At 44.3% G+C, this 24,622-nt stretch overlaps 1 protein-coding gene across 1 annotated transcript in view; it reads right to left on the bottom strand.

The window, feature by feature from the left end:
• The window catches only part of LOC137412084 (actin-related protein 2/3 complex subunit 1A), a 79,680-nt gene that overhangs the window by 10,754 nt on the left and 44,304 nt on the right, over nucleotides 1-24,622 (bottom strand). The window contains exon 8 of the mRNA XM_068097337.2: nucleotides 23,608-23,801. Within this exon, the coding sequence (XP_067953438.1) occupies nucleotides 23,608-23,801 (194 nt within the window). The remainder of the gene's footprint in view (nucleotides 1-23,607; nucleotides 23,802-24,622) is intronic.

Raw genomic sequence — 24,622 nt, forward strand, 5'->3', positions numbered from 1 at the left:
ACGCGCATCTTGTGGCCATCTCAATATCAAAGATAGCAATGCATGATTACAATCATCTTGTAATTGCTTCAGCTTGATAGTGCCCAACGCTGAGAGCGCAATATTTAACGCTCAGAGCGGTAAATTTGATTGGTCGAGATAGCGCAATATTTTGTCAAAGTACTGCTAAACCGGAGGTTTTTAGAAGTGCCAACAAGGCAATGTAATTCAACTGAAATAATATAAATGTTTTAAAGGCTAAAGGAAAACAAGTACAAAAAGTTTTAATTAAAACAAAAGCCGCGTCGATGTTACACAATGCCTAGATCAGGGGCGGGCAACCCCCGGCCCGCGGGCCACATCCGGCCCGCGAAGGCTTAGCGTCCGGCCCGCCACCCTGCTAGGCTTTATTATTGCAATCCGGCCCGCGGACCTCCCAGTAAAACTCATATCATTTGTAAATGTAAGAGTTTATATTTAGCCGGTCTGAATTCAAGAAAGGGACATTTTGTCTTCAGCACCGTCCTCTTCCGGAAGACATGCGCACGGGGAACTGTCTTGCCTAGACACCGCCTGCTTGCTGATAGGCGGTCTTTTCAAATCAGCCGGCATGTGATACGGACGTCCTTCCGATTCAGTCAGCTTGCGACAAACGTTGGTGTCTGGGACAAATAACTTGCAACAAAGAGGTAAGCGACACAGAGTTCTCTAAACCTATTTCAATTTTCACTTTCTTTCAATTTGCTTTGTTTTGTTTGTTAGAACATGTTATTATCTTTCATTTGCTGCGTTTAAATAATTTTATTCTCCCTTTTTATTTGTAAAAATAAAAATATAACGAACTTTCTATTTGTAAAGAAAAAAAATATATAACGAACTTTCTGTTTGTAAAAGAAAAAAGAAATTGACGAACTTTTGTTTAAAAGGAAAACGAAATTGACGAACTTTTGTTTAAAAGGAAAACGAACTCTTTAAAAAAAAAAGTATGCAGACTGATTCATTTCCTGTATTTCAGTTTTACGGTGAAACTGTGTCATATTCAGCGTTGGCCACGTGCGCGCAAAATAAATACATTCATCTGTACAATTCGTCTTCCGAGATTTTTTGTGCCCCAGATTGCTTGCTGTTACATCATTTATTCATTGCTGATATACCTAATTTTCTTCCTTTTCAGCTCATCATGTCTGCGACCCAGCGTGTTAAGAAGAGGAAAGTGGACCTCGAGCGTCGGATCTTCAACCCTGAGTGGGAGAAGTACTTCTTCATCGAGCGCTTTGGACAGGCCCAGTGCCTCATATGCTTGAAGACTTTGGCTGTCCTAAAAGAGTACAACGTGCGCCGCCACTGGGAGACAGAGCACCGCTCGTCAAACTTCGCGTCGGTGTCTGCCACCGAAAGGAAGGACGCCATGGTTAGACTATCAGGCAACTTGGAGAAACAAACTTCACTCTTCCGCAAGCAGAATACTGAGGCCGAAAAGGTGACGCGCGCCAGTTATGAAGTCTCCCGCATCCTTGCTCGCCGAATGAAGCCATTCGCGGATGGGGACTTCATCAAGGAATGCCTCCTCGCTGTAGTGGACTCCGTCTGTCCAGAGCAGCGTTCCGCCTTTGAGAACGTGAGCCTTTCGTCCCGCACCGTTCGTCGCCGCATCGAGGATATGTCGGAAAACGTGCACGACTCACTCAAAACACGCAGCTCAAATTTCGTCGCCTTTTCCCTCGCTCTGGATGAGAGCACCGACACAAAGGACACGGCCCAGCTGTCCGTTTTCATCCGTGGCGTCACCGCTGACTTTCAAGTGTGTGAGGAATTCCTCCAGCTTGTCCCGCTGCGCGACACCACCACTGGGAAAGACATCTGCGACGCCGTGCTTCTGTGTGTTGATCAGCACTCCCTGGACCTCTCCCGTCTTGTGTGTGTGACGACCGACGGTGCCCCGGCGATGGTTGGTGAGAAGAAGGGCGCCGCTTCGCTGCTAGTGCGTCACTGTGCAGCCGCCGGATACACTCAGCCCATTAACAAGATGCACTGCATCATCCACCAAGAGTCCCTGTGCGCTAAGTCTGCCAACCTCGTTGGTGTCATGTCTGTCGTGGTGAAGGTCGTCAACTCCATCCTCTCCCGCAGCCTTAACCATCGTCAGTTCCAGGCACTGATGGACGAGGTGAACGTGCACTACAACGACCTGCTCTACTTCTGTGAGGTACGCTGGCTGAGTCGTGGGGCCATGCTGTCTCGGGTGTGCGACCTACAGCAGGAGATTGCCACCTTTCTACGTCAGAAGAACCTTCCCCACGCTGATCAATTCTCTGATCCGCGGTGGCTAGCTCGCCTGGCCCTGCTCACGGACATCACGGCGCACCTGAACACCCTCAACATAAAGCTGCAAGGCAAAGACATTCTCGTGACAGACATGTACGCGCACATCACTGCCTTCGAGGTTAAACTGCGCTTGTGGGAGGCTCAATTGGCTTCTGGTCAGTTTGTGCATTTTCCTCGCCTTGCTGCATGTGCCCCTGACGATGTGGACCTGGGCACTTGCGTTAGTGTCGTCAACTCTCTACGTGAGGAATTTGCTTCCCGTTTTGCAGGAGTCAGGGTGCTGGCTGCGGACTTCAAGCTTTTCACTGCTCCCTTTGACTTCCCCGTGGAAGACGCCCCTGCCTCCTTACAGATGGAGTTGGTGGAGCTGCAGTGCAACGATGAAATGAAGGCGAAGTTCCGCACCTCTTCTCCATTGTCCTTCTTCCGCGACACCGTTCTCCCTTCTAACAATTTTCAAAAATACATTGCCCATGTCCAACGCATTGTGGCCATGTTCGGCAGCACCTACTGCTGTGAACAGCTCTTCTCGAAAATGAAGTACACGAAGTCTCACCTTCGCTCCCAACTCTCGGACCGCCACCTCAATGACATTCTTCTGTTGTCTACCTCAACCATCGAGCCAGACATGGAAATACTTCTTCATGGCAAACAGCACCAGCAGTCTCATTGATTTGTAGAGTGTTCAATGCAATTTTTGTACAATCTATTCATGTAAACAAAATATAGTAATTCTGAGATTTCGTTTTTCACTCCGGCCCGCGATCTCCTTCCAAAAGTCTCATCTGGCCCTCACTCTGAAAAGGTTGCCCGCCCATGGCCTAGATGCAGCTGTGCCTATAACGTCGATGTTATAGGCACAGGACATTCCTATTGATTCGATTACTTGATGTTATTTTTGTGCAAAGTGAAAATATATCTCGGCAATTTCCCGTGTGTGGCGACGAATTTTTAATATATCTCGGCATTTTCCCGTCTGTTATTTCAGGCGGTGTATGACTGACCATGCCGCGATTTAAAAATATATATCTCGGCAATTTCCCGTGTGTGGCGACACGTGAACGAAGCTATGCTCCTCTCTCCACATTATTGTGACGACGTATAAATTAAATATTTCATCGTGACGATTGTCATCAAATGGACGAATTTTTAATATATCTCGGCATTTTCCCGTCTGTTATTTCGGGCGGTGTATGACTGAGCATGCCGCGATTTAAACAAAATATATATATCTCGGCAATTTCCCGTGTGTGGCGACACGTGAACGAAGCTATGCTCCTCTCTCCACATTATTGTGACGACGTATAAATTAAATATTTCATCGTGACGATTGTCATCAAATGGACGAATTTTTAATATATCTCGGCATTTTCCCGTCTGTTATTTCGGGCGGTGTATGACTGACCATGCCGTGATTTAAAAAAAAAAAATCTCAATGGACTTGAAGTTACAGGCCTTTGAGAATTCATTTCGTTCTATAAAGGGCAACTTTCATCGGATTTTCTTCCCGTTTTTTTTCAACCGAGTCTAAAACTATGTTAGCGACTGTGAAAAATGAAATGATATATCGAATTTGATTTGAAATAAAACTGAGAGAGGAAGACACCACGGGCCTACAAAACAGGCCTCAAAGCTATGCGAGTTAATAAAATGGTGGATATTTGTTTATATGAAGCCTCTCCCACAATGGGTGGAGCTATGGTTCCCAGAATGGGTGGAGCTTTGAGGTTTTGTCTTCTCTGCAAGAACAAGAAGAAGAAGAAGAACAACAACAACAGCAGCAGAGGGCACTCTATGAGCAGCGTCTGCGACGCGGCTAAAAACAAAAAAAAACACAACAAACTTCTTCTTTTTTTTTTTTTCAAAGGTTTGCCACCGTTGATGCACCATATCATACACCAGCTTACTTATCACGTTAAATTAGTTATTCGTGCCCGTCGTTCTTATCCTTCATGACATCTCTAAAAACAGTAAGTTTCCTGTTGGGAATGATTTTAAATTTTGTTTGACCGCCAGACAGGCAGACAGACTAAAGAAATCCCACCTGTGTCCGAAGGAAGCGGTTCAGTTTGGCATTTTTTATATGAAATAGGCAAAGCCTCGAAACGAATGAAACCCATTAAAATTACCCTTTAAAACCCTTTATAATTAAAAATGGTGGGTTAGAAAGGTTCTTCTTATTCATTTTGACGAACGGACATCGCCAAATATTGAAGCGGCTTCACCGCTTCAAAAAATTACCTTACTCCTCTGCACATGCACACTCAGGACAACATTCCATACAATTTACCAAGGTCAGCCAAAGTAGTGCTAAACTGCAGGTTCATGTGATCCATGTTCTTACAGTTTTTGAAAATATAAAATAAAATTCAAATTAGGTAGTTTCTGGATCAACAACTGAAGTCAGCAGACAGAAACAGAGTGAACCAATTGCTTATTCCCGCTTTGCACTAAACGCACGAGGTAGTAAGATGTATGGATGGAGCCTTGCAAGTTTTCATGCTACCATTCATACCATATTTGCATAATTTATGGTATTGCCATACCGAAATCCTATTGCACTATGTTACAGTCACGTGAAAAAGTAAGTACACCCCATGTAAAGTTTTGACTTTTTCGACATATTTCATCATACAGCTACTTGATCTTCATTACAACAATATTGGTAGATAAAGGTGATATAATATAACAAATATCATGAAACATTTACATTTTGTAGTCCATTGTATAATTTAAATAAACATAAATGCAAATTTCGCATGCAGAAAAAGTAAGTACACCCCTACATTTATCACTACTTCAAATACCTAAAATTAGAATCAGGTGCACCAGCTCAGGTGCAAATGATTATAACATCGTTAGAGAGGATCTTGGAGGAACCTGTCTTATTTAAACCACAGACATTTAGTTTGGTTTGCTCTTTGTTGTTGAAGTGTGTGGCGTCACCATGCCGAGATCAAAATAGCTGTCTGAGGACTTCAGAAAGAAGGTTATAGATGCCTACGAGTATGGGAATGGATTTTAAAAGATCTCCAAACAATTTGAAATCAATCATTCGACTGTCCGGAAGATCATCTACAAGTGGAGAAGATTCTAAATAATTGCCAACTTGTTCAGGCCAGGCCGCCCCAGCATGTTCAGCCCGATAGCAGACCGCAAGATGCTGAAAGAAGTCTCTAAGAACCCCAGAATGTCATCACGGAACCTCCCGGTAGCTCTTGCCACTGTTGATGTCAAAGTGCGCGAGTCTACGATGAGAACGTGGCTGCACAAATTTGATCTACATGGGAGGTGTGCCAGGAGGAAACCATTGCTGTCCAGAAAGAACATCAGGGCAAGACTAAAGTTTGCCAATAAACACCTCGGCAAAGACCAGCACTTCTGGAGCAATGTGCTCTGGACAGATGAGTCAAAGGTAGAGCTATTTGGCCACAGTACCAGAAGACATGTTTGGTGAAAACCAAAGACAGCATTTGACCACAAGAACCTGATACCAACTGTAAAGCATGGTGGTGGAAATATTATGGTTTGGGGCAGCTTTGTTGAATCAGGGCCTGGGCAGCTCACCATCATGGAATCCACTGAATTCTTCATTGTCCCAGAGGGTGCTTGAGGATAATGTTTTTTTTTGATCTCTTGATAAGAGCAATGAGTTTTTTTTTCTGTTAACATGGTTTTTCCTAACCCCTAGGGTGGGGGGTACATGGACATACCCGGGAAGTTAAGTTGTGGGGGGGTGCATGTAAACCCTACTCAGCCCACGGACTATCTGGAAATTTTTTGGAAAAACTGGAAAATTGGAAAACTTAGAAAAATGGGAAAAACAAGGATTACCCACCCAAAATATCGTTGCGATCGGTTCAGCCGTTTTTGCGGTACCTTCGAACGGACAGACAGACGGATGGACATTTGGTGAATTATAGTAAGACAATGAAATGCAATGTCAAAGCTACGTTGGGCACAGGTATTTATATGACAGATTACTCATCTGATTACAGTGTGAGCTGTAAAACAAAGAAGAAAAAAAAATAGGGGCAGTACCACTTTTTTTTTTCTTTTTTTTTCTTGTTTGTTTGTTTGTTTGTATACCAAATAGAGGCTCGTGAAAGAGCTAACATTTACTTCACAAACAAATCAACCAGACAAACAAAATATATAAAAAGAGGGAGCGGAAGACAAGATGGGGAGAGAAGGGGAAGCACACAAACACAACATTTGAGAGCGGGGAGATGTGTGGAAGGGAGAGGGCTTGGGGGGAGGAGGCGTGGGAAGGGGGGCGGGGAGGGAGAAGTATAAAACACAAGGACACCAAGGACTTCCAGGACAGAAGTTGGTATTTCAAAAAAGTGGAATTGGGGTGAAATTAGTGGGGGTAGAAAAGATCAAGGTTTTGGATGGGGGAAGATAAGAGATGGTGGTGAACAGCTGTTTTAAAGACCTGGAGGGTGGAGTGGGATTGAAGAGAGTGAGGGAGTTTGTTCCAGAGGCGGGAGAAAAGAGGAATGAAGGAGTGAAGGTGAGCAGAGAGTCTTGATTTTGGCAGTTTAACCATAAGAGGGTTGCAGGCAGATCTTGTGCGACCTGTAGGAATATTTGCGGGACAGAGCCCAGAGAGAGCTGGGGGGGCAAGGCCAGAGAGGAGTTGGTAGAAGACGGCTGAGTTGGAGTGGAGAAGACGGCTGAGTGCTCACCTGATAGGAAAAAAGCACTAAAGGCATTTTACTGACTAAAATAAATTTTACCATCTACTACAGAACTACACAGACTTAAGGTATTTTAAACAGTATCACGGTATTTTAAAGCAATTTCAATGATTGCTCGGAGACAGGGCAGCATGTATAATCATACTAACGTAATCATAAGACTTTAAACAAAATACCCTATTTTGGGGGGCAACCCCCTACCCCCCACCCCAGAAAGAACCCCATAGAACCAGATTTTTCTAATGCTGTGAACAAACGTTTGTACATCACAGGTGATGAAGGTCGTGGTCAAGTTTCATCAAAATTGTGTGTGTGTAGTTTCGGAGAAGAGAGCAAATACCTATTGTGGGGGGAGGGGGGTCAACCCCCCCCCCCCCCCCCCCCACACCCCAGTCGTGTGATGAATGTTGTGGTCAGGTTTCATTTGAATTGCATGTGTCGTTTTAGAGAAGAAAGCAAATACATATTTTGGGGGACACCCCCCCCCCCCCCAACCCACACTCTCCCCGTAGACCCACATAGACCCCGATTTTTTTTAATGCCGTGAACAAACTTTGGTATATCATGGGTGATGAAGGTTGTGGCTAAGTGTCATCAATACTGAGTGTGTAATTTCAGAGAACAAAGCAAATAGCCACTTTGTGGGATCAAACCTGGACCCACTTCGGCCCACCGGTAGACCCCGATTATTATTTTTTTAATGCTGTGAATAAACTTAAATTCCAAAAAATCAAACATCATTTGTACCAAGTTTGGTCACAATCCCATCAGCAGTTTTGGAGAAGAAGTTGCAAGTGTTTACGGACGCCAAGGACGCGCCATTTCATAAGCACCCCGGAACTACAGTCCAAGTGAGCTAATAATGGCACAACCATTCCATTAAAAGTCAACGTGTGGCCCTGAATGGATTTCTCTCATCTCCCCTTCTTGTTCAGGCTGGAGTTCCCCAAGGCAGTGTTCTGGGCCCTGTGCTTTTTCTGGTCTTCATCAATGATCTCTCAGACTCTCTGGAAAATCCTCTCTATCTCTTTGCTGATGACTCCACTCTCTGCCGCTCCATACCTCATCCCTCAGATTGGCAGTCTGCAGCCTCCTCACTCTCTGCAGACCTGGACAAAATCACAGACTGGTCAAACAAGTGGAACATGTCTTTCAATCCTGACAAATCTCACACGCTCACTATGTCTCTCCGAAAAGACCGACTGGACAACCCTTCCATATACTTTCTCAACAATCCTCTCCAACAAGTTCTGTCACTCAAGCTTTTGGGTCTCACTAGCTGCCATGATCTTTCCTGCGAAAACTACATTTCCAAGCTGGCCTCAAAAGCCAGTCGCCGACTGGGCATCCTCCGTCGTGCGAAGTCCTTCCTTGGCACACTTGAGCTCCTCACCACATACAAGGCTTTCATCCGCAGCTCAATGGAATACTGTTCTCCCTTCTGGACCGGTGCTCCTGACTCACACCTCGCTCGGCTTCATGCTATTGAAACCAAAGCTTTCAGAATCATTGGAATCTCCCGCGATGAAGCTAACTCCGAGGGCCTTTCACTCACTCACCACAGGCAGGTTGGTGGTCTTTCTATCTTCTAGCGACTCCTCTCCGGCCTTGCCCCCCAGCTCTCTCTGTGCTCTGTCCCCCAAATATTCCTACAGGTCGCACAAGATCTGTCAGCAACCCTCTTTAGAGGGGTCAATATATGGTTGAACCCCCAAAAAATTGATACACAAGGTTTTTCAATGGATTCTGGTACCATTGGGCATGCTAAATAACATACTAAAAATCTAGTAACATCTGACTTCCGGAAAGGGGTCATTTTCAAGATGGCGTCCAAGATGGCCGCCAGGAGCTTAAAATGGCCATATCTCAATTATTATTCAACCGAGAAAGGTGGTTTTGGTGTCTAACCCTAGGTTTTAGGGCCCAAGGAATCCAATAGAATCAATAAAATTACCATCAGTTAATTATTTATTGACAAGTCCATGATGGCATCCCAAGGTGACATCCTGATCCACTAAAATGGCTCTGTCGAATAGTAGTCAACATCGAGAGATTTTTTCAGTGTGTATACCTAGGTTTAAGGCACCCAGGAAATCATCAAAATTACCTAAATAAGCACAAAGTAATCAGGTAATCCAGTAAGCCAGGTTTACCAGCCCATTAGGCATTTGTTGTCTTATACAGTTAGTCGCTATTCATAGTCATCCTCCGACTCACCAGCTAATGAACCAAGTGTGTGTTGGGATGGTGATGAATTGGAAAGTGGGGGGGAGTGGAGGCATCTCTTCTCCACACCACTACACTGATTGGAGAAGATACTGATCTCCTTGTCTTACTCCTTTACTATGCGCAGGGAGACAGTAAGAGCCTTTATTTCAGATCAGACAAGTCCAAAGCTGATGGCAGTTTTAAAGTGTATGACATCAACCGTCTAAAAGAAATCCTCGGACATGACATGTGTTCTCAGTTGATATTCATCCATGCCATGACTGGTTGTGACACGACTTCTCGGATTTTTGGTGTTGGCAAAAAGACTGCTTTCCAGAAGCTTGTAAAAGGAGACCCTGTCCTTCGGTCTTGTGCCAACACATTCACCATCCCAAACCAGACCACAGAGGTGATCGATGACCTTGGATGCCGAGTAATGGCTATCCTCTTTGGTGGCAAGTGCAAAGATTCCCTTGCAACAATGCGATATAACACCTTCAGCAAGAAGGTTGTCTCTGCTTCGTCTTTTGTAACACCCGAACGTCTGCCCCCAACTGAATCTGCTACCAAACTTCACTGTCGTAGAGCGTACTACCAGATCATGGTGTGGATGGGAAAAGAAGAGGGTATGGATGCCATGAAATGGGGGTGGAGCCTGCAGGATAATCAGTTTGTCCCACTTATGTCAAGAATGAACGCTGCTCCAGACAGTCTCTTGAAGGTCATTCATTGTAACTGCTCCACTGCCTGCAAGACACTCCGCTGCTCTTGTAGACGATATGGACTACCATGTACTACTGCCTGTGGACCGTGCCAACATGAAGAATGTGACAATCCACATAACAAGTTTCTTCCAGAGGAGTCGGAGGATGACGATGAATAGCGACTAACTGTATAAGACAACAAATGCCTAATGGGCTGGTAAACCTGGCTTACTGGATTACCTGATTACTTTGTGCTTATTTAAGTAATTTTGATGATCTCCTGGGTGCCTTAAACCTCGGTATACACACTGAAAAAATCTCTCTAGGTTGACTACTATTCGACAGAGCCATTTTAGTGGATCAGGATGTCACCTTGGGGATGCCATCTTCGACTTGTCAATAAATAATTAACTGATGGTAATTTTATTGATTCAATTGGATTCCTTGGGCCCTAAAACCTAGGGTTAGACACCAAAACCACCTTTCTAGGTTGAATAATAATTGAGATATGGCCATTTTAAGCTCCCGGCGGCCATCTTGAAAATGACCCCTTTCCGGAAGTCAGATGTTACTAGATTTTTAGTATGTTATTTAGCATGCCCAATGGTACCAGAATCCATTCAAAAACCTTTTGTATCAATTTTCTGGGGGTTAGGTGAGTTTTTTTCGTATATTGACCCTACTACTTCTGGTTAAACTGCCAAAATCAAGACTCTCTATTCACCTTCACTCTTTCATTCCTCTTTACTCCCGCCTCTGGAACAAACTCCCTCACTCCTTTCAATCCCACTCCTCCCTCCAGGTCTTTAAAGCAGCTGTTCACCACCATCTCTTATCTTCCCCCATCCAAAACCTTGATCTTTTCTACCCCCGTTAATTCACCCCAGATCCACTTTTTAGCCGCGTCGCAGACGCTGCTCATAGAGTGCCCTCTGCTGTTGTTCTTGTTCTTGTTCTTCTTCTTCTTGTTGTTCTTGCAGAGAAGACAAAACCTCAAAGCTCCACCCATTCTGGGAACCATAGCTCCACCCATTGTGGGAGAGGCTTCATATAAACAAATATCCACCATTTTATTAACTCGCATAGCTTTGAGGTCTGTTTTGTAGGCCCGTGGTGTCTTGCTCTCTCACACAGTTTTCTTTCAAATCAAATTCGATATATCATTTCATTTTTCACAGTCGCTAACATAGTTTTAGACTCGGTTGAAAAAAAACGGGAAGAAAATCCGATGAAAGTTGCCCTTTATATAACGAAATGAATTCTCAAAGGCCTGTAACTTCAAGTCCATTGAGATTTTTTTTTTTTAAATCGAGGCATGGTCAGTCATACACCGCCCGAAATAACGGACGGGAAAATGCCGAGATATATATATTTTGTTTAAATCACGGCATGGTCAGTCATACACCGCCCGAAATAACGGACGGGAAAATTCCGAGATATATTAAAAATTCGTCCATTTGATGACAATCGTCACGATGAAATATTTAATTTATACGTCGTCACAATAATGTGGAGAGGAGCATAGCTTCGTTCACGTGTCGCCACACACGGGAAATTGCCGAGATATATATTTTTTTAAATCGCGGCATGGTCAGTCATACACCGCCTGAAATAACAGACGGGAAAATGCCGAGATATATTAAAAATTCGTCCATTTGATGACAATCGTCACGATGAAATATTTAATTTATACGTCGTCACAATAATGTGGAGAGAGGAGCATAGCTTCGTTCACGTGTCGCCACACACGGGAAATTGCCGAGATAAATATTTTTTTAAATCGCGGCATGGTGTCATACACCGCCTGAAATAACAGACGGGAAAATGCCGAGATATATTAAAAATTCGTCGCCACACACGGGAAATTGCCGAGATATATTTTCACTTTGCACAAAAATAACATCAAGTAATCAAATCAATAGGAATGTCCTGTGCCTATAACATCGACGTTATAGGCACAGCTGCATCTCGGCATTGTGTAACATCGACGTGGCTTTTGTTTTAATTAAAACTTTTTGTACTTGTTTGAAATACCGACTTCTTTCGTGGAAGTCCTAGCAGAGTCCATGTATTTTTTAACCTCTTTTTTAACCCCCCCTTTCCCATTCCTCGTCCCCCCAAGCCCTCTCCCTCCCACAGATCTCCCGATGTCCCTGCTCTCCATCTCATCTCCCGCTCCCTTTATCAAATGTTTTATGTGTGAGTTTGTCTTTTTGTGATGAATGTCAGCTCTTACATGAGCCTCGCTCGATCTCGTATACAAAAAGGAAAAAAAAAAGAAAAAAAAAGTCAATGATAAAGTGCATGTGACCGGTTTTCAAAACAACGTGGCAAACCAAATACACAGTTGAAAACAACAAAATAACCACTGGTCACAACGGTGCTTTTCCAAAGTCAATTTTGACACTGCATCCAACCTGACTTTATATTTAGCTTTTAAAAAAATTAATGTTTGAGGTGTTTGTTTTGCCCAGTGGTGGTGTTGACATAATTGGCACCCATCGCATGTGAAAGCGAGCATGCAGTGATAAAATAAAATAAAAAGAGCAGAAATATTACAGCGGGTCCATATCAAAGTGTTGTACCTTTGGGCAAACGAAGCCACCAAAAGCCATTATTCCCAGGGATCGGTCACACCAGAAACCGAGATGCGACATCGGTTGCTTATGTCCCAATTTCCTCCATTAACATTTCTAGACCGAGCGTGTCTGGGCCACGGCTCCAGTGTTTTTCCCAAAGGCAGACTAGACAGAGTTGTGATTGCATTAAACTTTAATATCTCAAAGCATGGTTGTAATAGGAACCAATTGCTCTGGCTCATGAGGTAAGGGGTGTTGCAAAATAAATGACACTATTTTTCCCCCAAAGATTAAATGAAGTTTCAATCGGATGAAAATCCAACCAAAGGCTTTATTTCAACCAAAGGATTGTTTTTTTGCGCATGCGCAAGATTGGAGATCACGTCTTTTCGAAGCTGTCCATGTGCTCACGCTTTCGAAGTTAAGTAATTTTTCACAATTGTGTTTTTGTCGAAACTGTATCTATCTCTCTGTGTGTGTACCTATGTGTGTCTTTAGTAAGATTTTCAGTGTTAATTTTTCATACCTGCATACAAAATCGTCGGTTAATTCGTGTCGCGTATTCTGAGGCCTCGTAGGCTACCGTGTCCGACCTTGAAGCTTTGTTTTTCTCTCAGCGGTCCGTCGATTGCGCTGCAATTACTTTCTTTCTCTGTTTTGTCCCAGTCTTTCACCCCATACTTCCTTGTTTAAAATCTCAACTCAAAAAAAAAAAAAACTCCAAATAAATATTTCCTTCTCTGTTCTTATTCGTTTATTCGTTGTTCATATTTGTTCGTTCGTTCTTCAATCACGTTCTTCGTGATCACGTTGTTAAAAATGTTTAAACTTTCCCCCTGAAGAACTGTATTCTGTCGTATATTATAACACCTTTTTCTTCTTCTTCTACAAAAGGATGCTTTCGACTTGCTCACCAAATCTATTCATTCCAAAAAAAAAATCCATCTCTTACAGTTCCTTTTTTCTACATTCCCGAAACTCCCCTGCACTCCACCCCTCCAACAGCGTCCTCAAACGTATTTTTGACTCGAAGGTCTCAAGAAACTCATTTTGCAATAAATGTTCATTTCCCATTAATCGTACACTTTTCAAAATCCAATCTCACCCCTCCCCTCCAAATCTTCCCCATCACCCCTTCCCTCCAAAACTTCCCCATCACCCCTCCCCTCCAAAACGTCCCCATCACCCCTCCCCTCCAAAACTTCCCCATCACCCCTCCCCTCCAAATCTACCCCCTTGCCCCTCCCCTCCAAATCTTCCCCATTACCCATCTCTTTTTTTTTTTGTATACTAAATCGAGGTTCATGAAAGAGCTGATATTTACTTCACAAACAAATCAACCAGACAAACAAACTATATAAAAAGAGGGAGCGGAAGACAAGAGAAGGGGAAGCACACAAACACTTGAGAGCACACAACATTTAAGAGCAGGGAGATGTGTGGGAGGGAGAGGGCTTGGGGGGAGGAGGCGTGGGAAGGGAAGGGGGAAGGATCTCTTTCAAATATTCCCCCTTGCCCCTCCCCTCCAAATCTTCCCCATCACCCCTTCCCTCTAAAACTTCCCCATCACCCCTCCCCTCCAAAACTTCCCCATAACCCCTCCCCTCCAAATCTACCCCCTTGCCCCTCCCCTCCAAATCTTCCCCATCACCCATCTCTTTCAAATGTTCCCCCTTGCCCCTCCCCTCTAAATCTTCCCCATCACCCATCCCTTTCAAATCTCCCCCCTTGCCCCTTCCCTCCTAAACTCCCCCCACACCCCTCCCCTCCGAGACTCTCCCTCGCTCCTCCCCTCCCCTCTCACCCCTCCTCCTCAAAGCATCCTCCCCGCTTCTTCCCCCTTCCAACTTTCACCTTCATCTCCCCCAATCGTCTGCCTTGCTCTTCCCCCTCCTCAAATAACACCTCACTGTGCCTCACCCAATCACCATCAAACCTTTTGTCCGCCCCATTCTTCCCTTTCTCCAAGCTATTCTGAAATCTCTGACACACCTTCAACAGCTCTCCCTACCTCTTCCTCCTCTTCCACATCTTACCCTACCCCTCCCCCCCCCCCCCCCTGTTCTGTATCCGATGCTCCCCCTTCCTCTTCATTAACGGTATGGACCTCAAACATCCGGGGCTTCACTCAAACCTGACTGATCTCTCCATACAGGTTGCTGCTGACAAACCAGACGTGATCTGCTTAACAGAAACTTTCCTCCTTCATGATGTCTCTGATTCCTTGGTATCTCTCCCAGGTTACTCCCTCCTCCGGTATGATAGACCTGAGCGTCGTCCTGGAGGTGGGGTTGCTATCTTTATAAAAAAACTCTCTCCCTCACTCGCCCTGCACTGCCCTCTCTCCACCTCACCCCCAGGAATACCTTTGGCTACGGCTTCCCCTTCGCTCCCACCTTTTGTTCATATGTGTGTTGTACCGTCTACCAAACAGTGATGACTCCATCTACATCTCGCTGTCTGATAATATGGACCAACTTCTATCTACCCATCCCAACTCTCTCTTCCTCATATGTGGTGATTTCAATTGTCACCATGCCAGTTGGCTGGGTGTGGGTACCTCTCTCACCAGCCATGGCTCTTCAGCAAAGGACTTCTGCGCCTCACTGGGACCGACACAATCTGTCAATTTCCCGACCCGGATCTCAGTCAACGGAGCATCTTCTCTTCTGGACTTGGTTATGACTAACTTCCCTGATAATGTCTGCTGCTCTTCTTCTGCTCCAATCGGCTCATCTGATCATGTGCTTGTTAAAGTGGACATCTCTCTGACCATTCTCAGAGAGCCTCCTCAGCGTCGACGAGTCTGGCATTTCACTCAGGCCAACTGGCATGGTCTTCAAGCAGCCATCAATCATCTGGACTGGTCTCCCATCTCTACCGCCTCTGACATCAACTCATCCTGGGAATTCTTCCAAAGTAAATTGCTCTCTCTCATGCACAGATTTATCCCATCTTGTCTTCAGTTGTCATACCCTTCCTCCCGTCCATGGTACACGGAATATTGTGGTGAGGCTGTTGTCCAGAAACAACTTGCTTTCGTCTCCTGGAAAGCAATTCCAATGGAAGGAAATCTCATTTCCTTTCACAAAGCCCGAAACAGGTGTGTGTCCACCCTCAGGAGAGCCAGGAAACAATATCTCTCCGTTCTCAAGACCGAACTCTCTTATCTGTCTCCCTCTTCCAAATCCTGGTGGCGTCTGGTCAAATCTGTTTCTGGTGTTTGTTCCCCCTCCATCCCCTCCCTCACCTCAAACGGCTACACGGCTGACTCCGCACGTGAAAAAGCTGAATGCCTCAACTCTGTGTTTGCCTCTAAATCTTGTGTCCCAAACACATCCCTCTCTGTACCCACCGTACCCAGTCGTACCCAGCTGCTCCTGGACTCTGTGTCCTTTCCTCCTGACAAGGTGGAAAAGTTTCTGTCAAACCTAGACTCTGATTCTGCAACTGGACCTGACGGCATCAGCCCACGGGTCCTAAAATCCTGTTCTTCCGCTCTTTCACTCCCTCTCTCTGTTATCTTCGCCCTCTCTTTTGCTCAAGGTCATCTGCCATCTGCTTGGAAATCAGCCAACATCACCGCTTTGCACAAAAAAGGGTGCAAAAACAGATCCTAGCAACTACAGACCAATCAGCCTTCTCCCAATTATCAGCAAAGTCATGGAATCCATCATTGCTTCAGATATGAAATCTTTCCTCTTCTCCAATGGCTTGATCTCTGATCGTCAATTTGGTTTCAGACCGGGTCACTCTACTCTGGACATGCTGCTTTTGCTTTCTCAACAATGGATGGAGGTCCTCAATGGCAAACAGGAAATTAGAGCTGTCTCCCTTGACATATCACGTGCCTTCAATATGGTCTGGCACCTCGCTCTGCTCACCAAACTCTCCTCCTTTGGTATCCATGGAAATCTCCACGCATGGCTGGCGGACTTCCTCTCTGGTAGTAGTCAACGTGTGGCCCTGAATGGGTTTCTCTCATCTCCTCTTCCTGTTCAGGCTGGAGTTCCCCAAGACAGTGTTCTGGGCCCTGTGCTTTTTCTGGTCTTCATCAATGATCTCTCTGACTCTCTTGAAAATCCTCTCTATCTCTTTGCTGATGACTCTACTCTCTGTCGCTCCATTCCTCATCTCTTAGATCGGCAGTATGCAGCCTCCTCACTCTCTGCAGACCTGGACAAAATCACAGACTGGGCAAACAAGTGGAACATGTCTTTCAATCCTGACAAATCTCACACTCTTACGATGTCCTCCGAAAAGACCGACTGGACAACCCTCCCATCCACTTTCTGAATAATCCTCTCCAAGAAGTTCTGTCACTCAAGCTTTTGGGTCTCACTATCTGCCATGATCTTTCCTGGGAAAACCACATTTGAAATCTGGCCTCCAAAGCCAGTCGCCGACTGGGCATCCTCCGTCGTGCGAAGTCCTTCCTTGGCACACCTGAGCTCCTCACCACATACAAGGCTTTCATCCGCAGCTCAATGGAATACTGCTCTCCCCTCTGGGCTGGGGCTCCTGCCTCACACCTAGCTCGTCTTCACGCTGTTGAAACCAAAGCGTTCAGAATCATTGGAATCTCCCGCGATGAAGCTAACTCCAAGGGCCTTTCACTCACTCACCGCAGGCAGGTTGGTGGTCATCCCGTCTTCTTCCGACTCCTCTCTGGCCTTGCCCCCCCCCACCCCCCAGCTCTCTCTGGGCTCTATCCCCCAAATATTCCTGCAGGTCGCACAAGATCTGCCTGCAACCCTCTTATGGTTAAACTGCCAAAATCAAGACTCTCTGCTCACCTTCACTCCTTCATTCCTCTTTTCTCCCGCCTCTGGAACAAACTCCCTCACTCTCTTCAATCCCACTCCACCCTCCAGGTCTTTAAAACAGCTGTTCACCACCATCTCTTATCTTCCCCCATCCAAAACCTTGATCTTTTCTACCCCCCTAATTTCACCCCAAATCCACTTTTTCAAAATACCAACTTCTTTCCTGGAAGTCCTTGGTGTCCTTGTGTTTTATACTTCTCCCACCGCCCCCCCCCCCCCTTCCCACGCCTCCTCCCCCCAAGCCCGCTCCCTCCCACACATCTCCCTGCTCTCAAATGTTGTTTGTGTGCTTCCCCTTCTCTCCCCATCTTGTCTTCCGCTCCCTCTTTTTATATATTTTGTTTGTCTGGTTGATTTGTTTGTTAAATAAATGTTAGCTCTTTCACGAGCCTCGATTCAGTATACAAAAAAAATAAAAAATAAAAAGCTTACATTTAATAAGCGTCAATATGTCCACCATTAGCTTCAGAAACCATTTGAAGTCGACTTTTAAAAGATTTCAGCAAAGACACGAACATTAGTCGCAAATATGACGGAGACAACACGCAGGCAATGTGCGCGACACGTCATGATGATGCACACGAAATTTGAATTAAAAAATCGCGGACATGTGGTCAATACAATCTGGGGGGAAAAAGTATCATTTATTTTGCAACATGTGATCAATACAATCTGGGGGGGAAAAGTATCATTTATTTTGTAACATGTGGTCAATACAATCTGGGGAGGAAAAGTATCATTTATTTTGCAACACCCTATAATTCTCAAAGCAACAATGCATTTGATAATCGGTCAGGAAAATAATCGTAGAGTCTCAGAGACAGCATTAGCAAGGTTTCATTTGGCACACCTGAGCTCCTCACCACATACAAGGCTTTCATCCGCAGCTCAATGGAATACTGCTCTCCCCTCTGGGCTGGGGCCCTGGAGAAATCTGGAGAGGGTTTCATTGAAATCACAAGTGTAGTTTCAGAGAAGAGAGCAAATCCATATTTTAGAAGGGTCAATAACCTCCTTCTCCCCCCCCCCCCCCAATGAAGACCCCCATTAATGAGCACAGATTTTGCCTTCGTTAGGCATCAGATATGAAGCTTGTGACTGGGTTTCATCGAAATCATGCGTTTGATTCAATCGATCATGACTGAAGTGTTTACGCACTCACTCACCCATTCACTGACCCACGGACACTGCTCGATCGCATAAGCTCTCCCGACTACAGTCCAGGTGAGCTAAAAACGATACGAGTGCCGCAAAAAGTTAATGGAGAAGGGAAGCATCCTGCAGAGGAAGGGGGCAGGCCAAGTACAGAGTGGTGAGGATGTTGAACAAATTTGTGAGTCACTCCAGTGCAGTTCCCATAAGTTTATCCAGATTCAGAAGATGATCTTGACAATCCAGTCAATAACTCTGAGAAATGTTTTTTCACATGCAGTAAACTGCATTATTGTATTCCATATCATCTTTATTTTTTAAAATTAAGGTTTCTGGGATCTCTGAAATCTCTGGGATCGCAATCTGCCAAAGAAACTAACACTCGACATGAAACGAGTAAAATAACAGATAGAAAGTCTTCTTCATTCTCCAATGCAATAAAGTTTCACCCTTGCTTTAGTTTAGGTTACATTACATTATTGCATTGCAATACAGTGTAGAGTCTAGAACGACATTCCGGCTTGTCAGCAATAATATTGACGCAGTATTCAGAATAAAAAAATTTAAATGGCAAAAGTGTGAAATAGTTAAATTTATGACCTACATTACAAATATTTTTATTTATTTTTAAATAGGTTATGGGAGAAACATGCCGATTCAGTGTCATGTGACCTATTATTTTGCATTTTTAATGTGCTCACAATTTGTAAAGAAATGGCAAAATGACGGATGAAATAATACGGTTATATTCAAAATATACTCGCAATGTGGTCGATTTCTTTAATTTCTTTTTTTTTTGTGAATTAATGAATTTTGGACTTGACTGGTAGTTCTTGATTCGGCCTTTTGCTCGATAAGAAAAACTGCCGCAAAATCCCCAACATTTGCTGACATCTATAAGTGAAAGCAAGCTCGCATTCTTTGACTAATTTGCAATTATTAATAACAGGTATACTGAAGCAAAGAATAATGTAGAACGATATTCATGAACCAATTTGTCACTTGTTTAGTGTTGAAGCTTTATTGTCATATGAATTCACATACGATTCGTACATACGAACAGTGCATGTTGCCCGTGTATGCGATGCACCGATTCCTCTTAATTGTCACCGTTATTCACATATTTTGGGGGGCATACATGACAGTCCAAAATTAACGCATTATAAATGAAGGAATTCTGTTTCATGGACGCTTTTGAAGTAGTGACAAAAGATTTGACACCTCTTCCATTAAATTTACATGCAAGGATATAAATGTTGGAACACTGGCTCGCAAAATGGTTAATGGGAGTTTGGAAATTTATTTTTATTAAAAAAACGAACGAAAATGTAATGGCTCCTGGATTTTGGCTCATGTTACCTTATGGCTCATAAGAATGTTTTGGGTTGAACCTTGTAAGAAAAAATAAGGCCATTGTCCTACTCCAGCTAGAGTGGCTTGGTGGTGGAGAAGGTAATGCATTGGTGCCTTGCCCCTCACTGTGGTGAGATCAATTCCCATGACTGCTTAGAACTTTGGCTCCGAGATGAGATTGGTACCACTGGGTCTATTTCCCAATAGTAAAGCCACTATGGCACTCCCAACAACATGGATAGGGTAATGGGAATTTCACTACCAGACACCAGGTGGAGTACTTTGTCAGATGCAAACCCCCCCCCCCCCCCCCCCACCAACCCTCCCACCCCCTCAATTTTTTTATGTAATCAAGATGAATGGTTACTCTAACAAGTGCTCCAAACACACAGGAAAAGAAACTGCCCACCTTCAAACGCAGCCATGCATTCAAGCTGTCAGGGAATGCAATGAAAGTGTACTGCGAGCTGAAAACATGTAATTTGCACACAAGCCTATTTGCACTTTATGTTGGATGTTATCTCAAGTTAGGGACAGGGTGAATAAAGACAAACAAAAGGGCATAGTATATTGCATCTCATGTGGCAGACGTTTGAGGAGTGCAAATTGCTAAGATTGGATGGCCATTATGTATATGGCCATCAAGAATAAAATCGTACACTTCTTTTGGGAAATGCAAGTATGACAGCCGTCACAAAACGTTCAGTGGTATGGCTCCGTGATCCTGGGCAGCATGCCTCACAAGAAGCACTAGCTGTTCTTTGAGACCTGTAAGGTAAAACATTGGTGCCTGTGGTAGTATTTATCCATTGTGAAAAAGTGAGTGAAATTGTGGAGGAGAAGTTCGTTTTTGATTATCACGAGCAGAGTTCCCACTTCCTGGGCAGGTCAAGTTTGTGCATTACTTGTTTTAAAAAAAAGTATAGTCTGTGTTTTGCAAGACAACGATAGATGTTTGCGTGGTGTGTGCTTAAAAAGGTAATAGATGGTTCAAAGGTCTAAAGGGTACATTCCAATAGACGTTAGTGTCTAAGGGGTCAAAAAGGGTCTAATCTCTCAAGCATGTAAATAGGGTCTAAAAATGTCGAAATGGTGTAAAGCTCAAAATGGTCAAGGTTCCAAGCTGTCTAATCGGTGTAAGAAGTGTAATGAAGGGTGTAAGGAGTCGAAATGTTGTTAAGGTCTAAGCGGTCTAAAGTGACTTAAGGAGTGTAAAGGTCTAATCGTTCTAGTGGTATAAAGGGTATAAAACGCCTATGGGGTGAAGGGATCGCAAAGTGTCTAATGTGTCAAAAGGGTCTTAAAGGTAAAATAACTCTTAATGGCAGAGGGGACCTTTGGGGTTTTGAGGGTCTCAAGGGTCTTGGCGGTCTTTAAGGATTTTGAACGGTCTTCAAAGTTCGAAGGGGCAGTGGTGTAGTGCCAAATTGTGAGGTACTGGAGCCCTGCAAAAACGTTGGCCGTGACATCATCGCCAGATTTACCGTCACATTAAGTTTTAACATGACACTAACCATTGGAGTTCCCCAAAATCAGTGGTAAATGAAATACGCACATTTTGTGATGATTAACAAAAGCTTAACAGTTAGCGCACACACACACAATCTCACAATTCAGAATCCCCTTTTTAGAAAAAGTCAGATCAATTTAGTCTTTAAACATAGTTTTTCGACAAAACTATATATATTCGAAGAAACCTTGGTGGGCAGGTTGGGTGTGTGACAAGGATGAATTGATTAGACTTTGTTGAAGATCCGGATCCGGATACCAGAAATTTTTGATTTTTAAGGTGATTCTTACCATCAAGTGATAGAGCTAAAAACGAGAAAAACATGATATTTCAAAACGTTGTGGGCGAGTTATGACAAAACTTTGTGGATGAGTTGGTTAGTTGACAAGAACAAGCCGATTTGATTTTGGTTCAGGTCCGGATGCAGTTCCGGACCTATCAGTGGCATACCCCTCGGCGAACGTACAGTTTTACACCTCAACTCCCCGAGCAGCTCAGCTCTGCCATCATTTCTGGCCCTGCAACTCTGGCCAATGGTATCCATTATCCCTTGGGAGACAAAAAATTTCTTTACCTGACGGTAGATTCCAAAACAACCACCAGCAACATCAAGGATGGTGGTCTTGAAGGCACTCCACAACTCTTCAGGATCCCCCGAAACACCCATACACCCAAAAACCCCACTCAGCCTGTTCGTAAACTCTTCAGCTACCTTCTCATCTTTGAGCTTGCCAACATCCATCCTACGCTGGGATGGAACCATTCTCTTGGATTTCAGCCTTAATTTCAGAGTTGCTACAACATGCCTGTGGTCATTATTGAGCAACTGAGCACTCTGGTAGATTCTGCAGTTTAGTAGCATCCTCCAGAGACCATCAACGAGCTCATCGCCAATCTCCTTTGCCACACCACCAGAGTTGGAATAGCAAGTCCGGCGATGTGGCTGTGGGTGCTGAAACCATGTACCAGCCACCCTGAGTCCATGACATCTTGCGAAGTCAAGAAACCTAGTGCTATTCTGGTTAATGGCTCCAGACCCATGGGGACCAACACATATCTCAAAACCATCCCTATCAGTGCCAGTGGATGTATTGAACTCCCCCAAGACTGGAACAGTGTCTCTCCTGTGACATTGATCAACCACAGACTTGAGCACAGCATGGAATGTCTCCTTCACAGTAAGATCACTCGTCTCAGTCAGAGCATGTACAGAGACTAGATAAATGACACCCAAAGAGTGACGAATCCTCAGTCTCATAATACACTTGTTGACCGGTGTTACCTCATTTATCATGGAAGTCAGGTTATTGGACTCCTTGGGCATGCTAACCATCAGAGATCAGACCAGTAGTAGGTGTAACCACCTGCCATGATCTCACCACTATCCGGTCTCCGAATCTCAGAAAGTGCTGCAATACTGAGGTTCAAATGCTGGAGCTCAGATGATAGCAGAGACAGGTGATCATCCTCTCAGAGTGAGGACATTCCAGGCACCCACCCGAAGGGACCACCTCAGGTTAACCCGAGGAGACTGCCGTCTGGTGGACGACTCCTCAGTACCACCACAACAGACACCACCACAACCCAATCCAGGAAGGTTACCCCGTGCTTTTCCTCCAATCATCAAAGAATGTGGGACCCGAAGGCTTTGCCCCAATCCAGTTATCCGGTGAGCTGCCCTACATAGGGCAGCCTGCACAGGAGGTACTCCCACAAAGTGGGTTTTTAGTTTTATTTACGTTCTGTGTGTGTTGCAGAATGAAGTGTTTTATGGTGGCCAGAGTGCAAATCCTGCCCCCAACCTCCTAGAAATAGGTAACCCAACTGCAGGATGACGTCCGCAGACACAGTTGGGCACCAGATATGGATGGCCATTGGCTCACAAGTAGCTCCTGCACCCTTTGACAGGTCTTGTTTTTAATACTGTTGTGTGTCCATATCCATATACACCCTCCTCACCAGGAAACCTGGTGGGGAAGACGGTGTAGTCACCAACAAACAGACACTGAAACAGATTAGTACAGGTTTACATGGTACCTGCCGCAAGTTACAGATTTGATCTGGCTTAACCTGATAATATATACATCACAATGTGCAAATGGCCCTGCATAACGAAGGGAAGAATTCAATAATCACCGTGCAGCAAGGAAATAATTTGACTGACAGTATGAGACATTGTGTTCATGTAAAAAATGCAATATGTGCTATCTTTCAATTACAAAAATGTCAAGAGAAAGCAACCAATAAGGAGACAGTTTCGCCACTCACGTGATGCTGTTCTGGTGTAGTGTCTCTAGTGCAGTGTCTTGCTGTACAGAAAGTGCCCGCTTGTCCATATTATGAAAGCGCTCCATAGCAGACATGTTTCGTTGCGTGCTTTGCTTGGGCATGTCCAATTTAGCTACAAAGGACAATACTCCCCGATCATCTACCGAGAATAGCAGAGGACAGCAATCATGACCCTGAGCACACAGGGGGCATGAGAAAGCGTCAGATCAGAAGAACAATAAATGTAAAATGTGAGTCAACTGCAAGCAATAAATAAAAACATTGAACATTACTTTGTTTCCTCCGAAAAAAAAAAAATTAAATATTGTTGTCGACATACAAATGAGGTATAAAGCCGTGTTTTTTTGTTTGTTTTTTTTGCAATTTAAAACATGAGTATACCCGCTCACTGCGGGAGCGGCAGGAAGGATCATTCCTCTTTGGGGTATATAGATTACAGTCGATCTATGGTCGGGTCTCAAGAACATTGGGTGTGTGTTCATTTACCAAGTTTCTTGTTGAGAGATCGCCAATAGTACATGGGCTTATGTATATTTGTGGACCGTTTTGCTAGATTCTTGGCAACTAGGCTTAAATCACTCTAAATAGCATATAAAATAAAAAAATTGCTGTCGCCAAATTTTCACGACATCTTCATGGCGGCCATCTTGGATTTCAAGATGGCCACCATTTCGGACCTATTTTGCCTTATATCTCACTTATTAATCAAGGTATCAGCACAAGAATAGTGTCCTTACCCACATTTTCGGGGTCAAGGAAGACAATGGTAATAATCAAATTTCAGCTGGATGGCCAACATCTTTATAATTTCAAGATGGCCACCATTTTTTAATCTAGTTTTGCCCAAACTCCAGGTCAAAGCCATACTTTAAAAGGTTTTCATGTATATCAGGTTTAAATATAAATGTCCTGGTATTGAATCTATTTACTTTTACTCACAGGTACTTACATTTTTAGATAATGGTTAGGATTGGATTGGGAGGGGGTGGATAGG

The sequence above is a fragment of the Myxine glutinosa genome, chromosome 3 (genome assembly GCF_964187855.1).
Source record: "Myxine glutinosa chromosome 3, kmMyxGlut1.1, whole genome shotgun sequence".
Lineage (NCBI taxonomy): Eukaryota > Metazoa > Chordata > Myxini > Myxiniformes > Myxinidae > Myxine > Myxine glutinosa.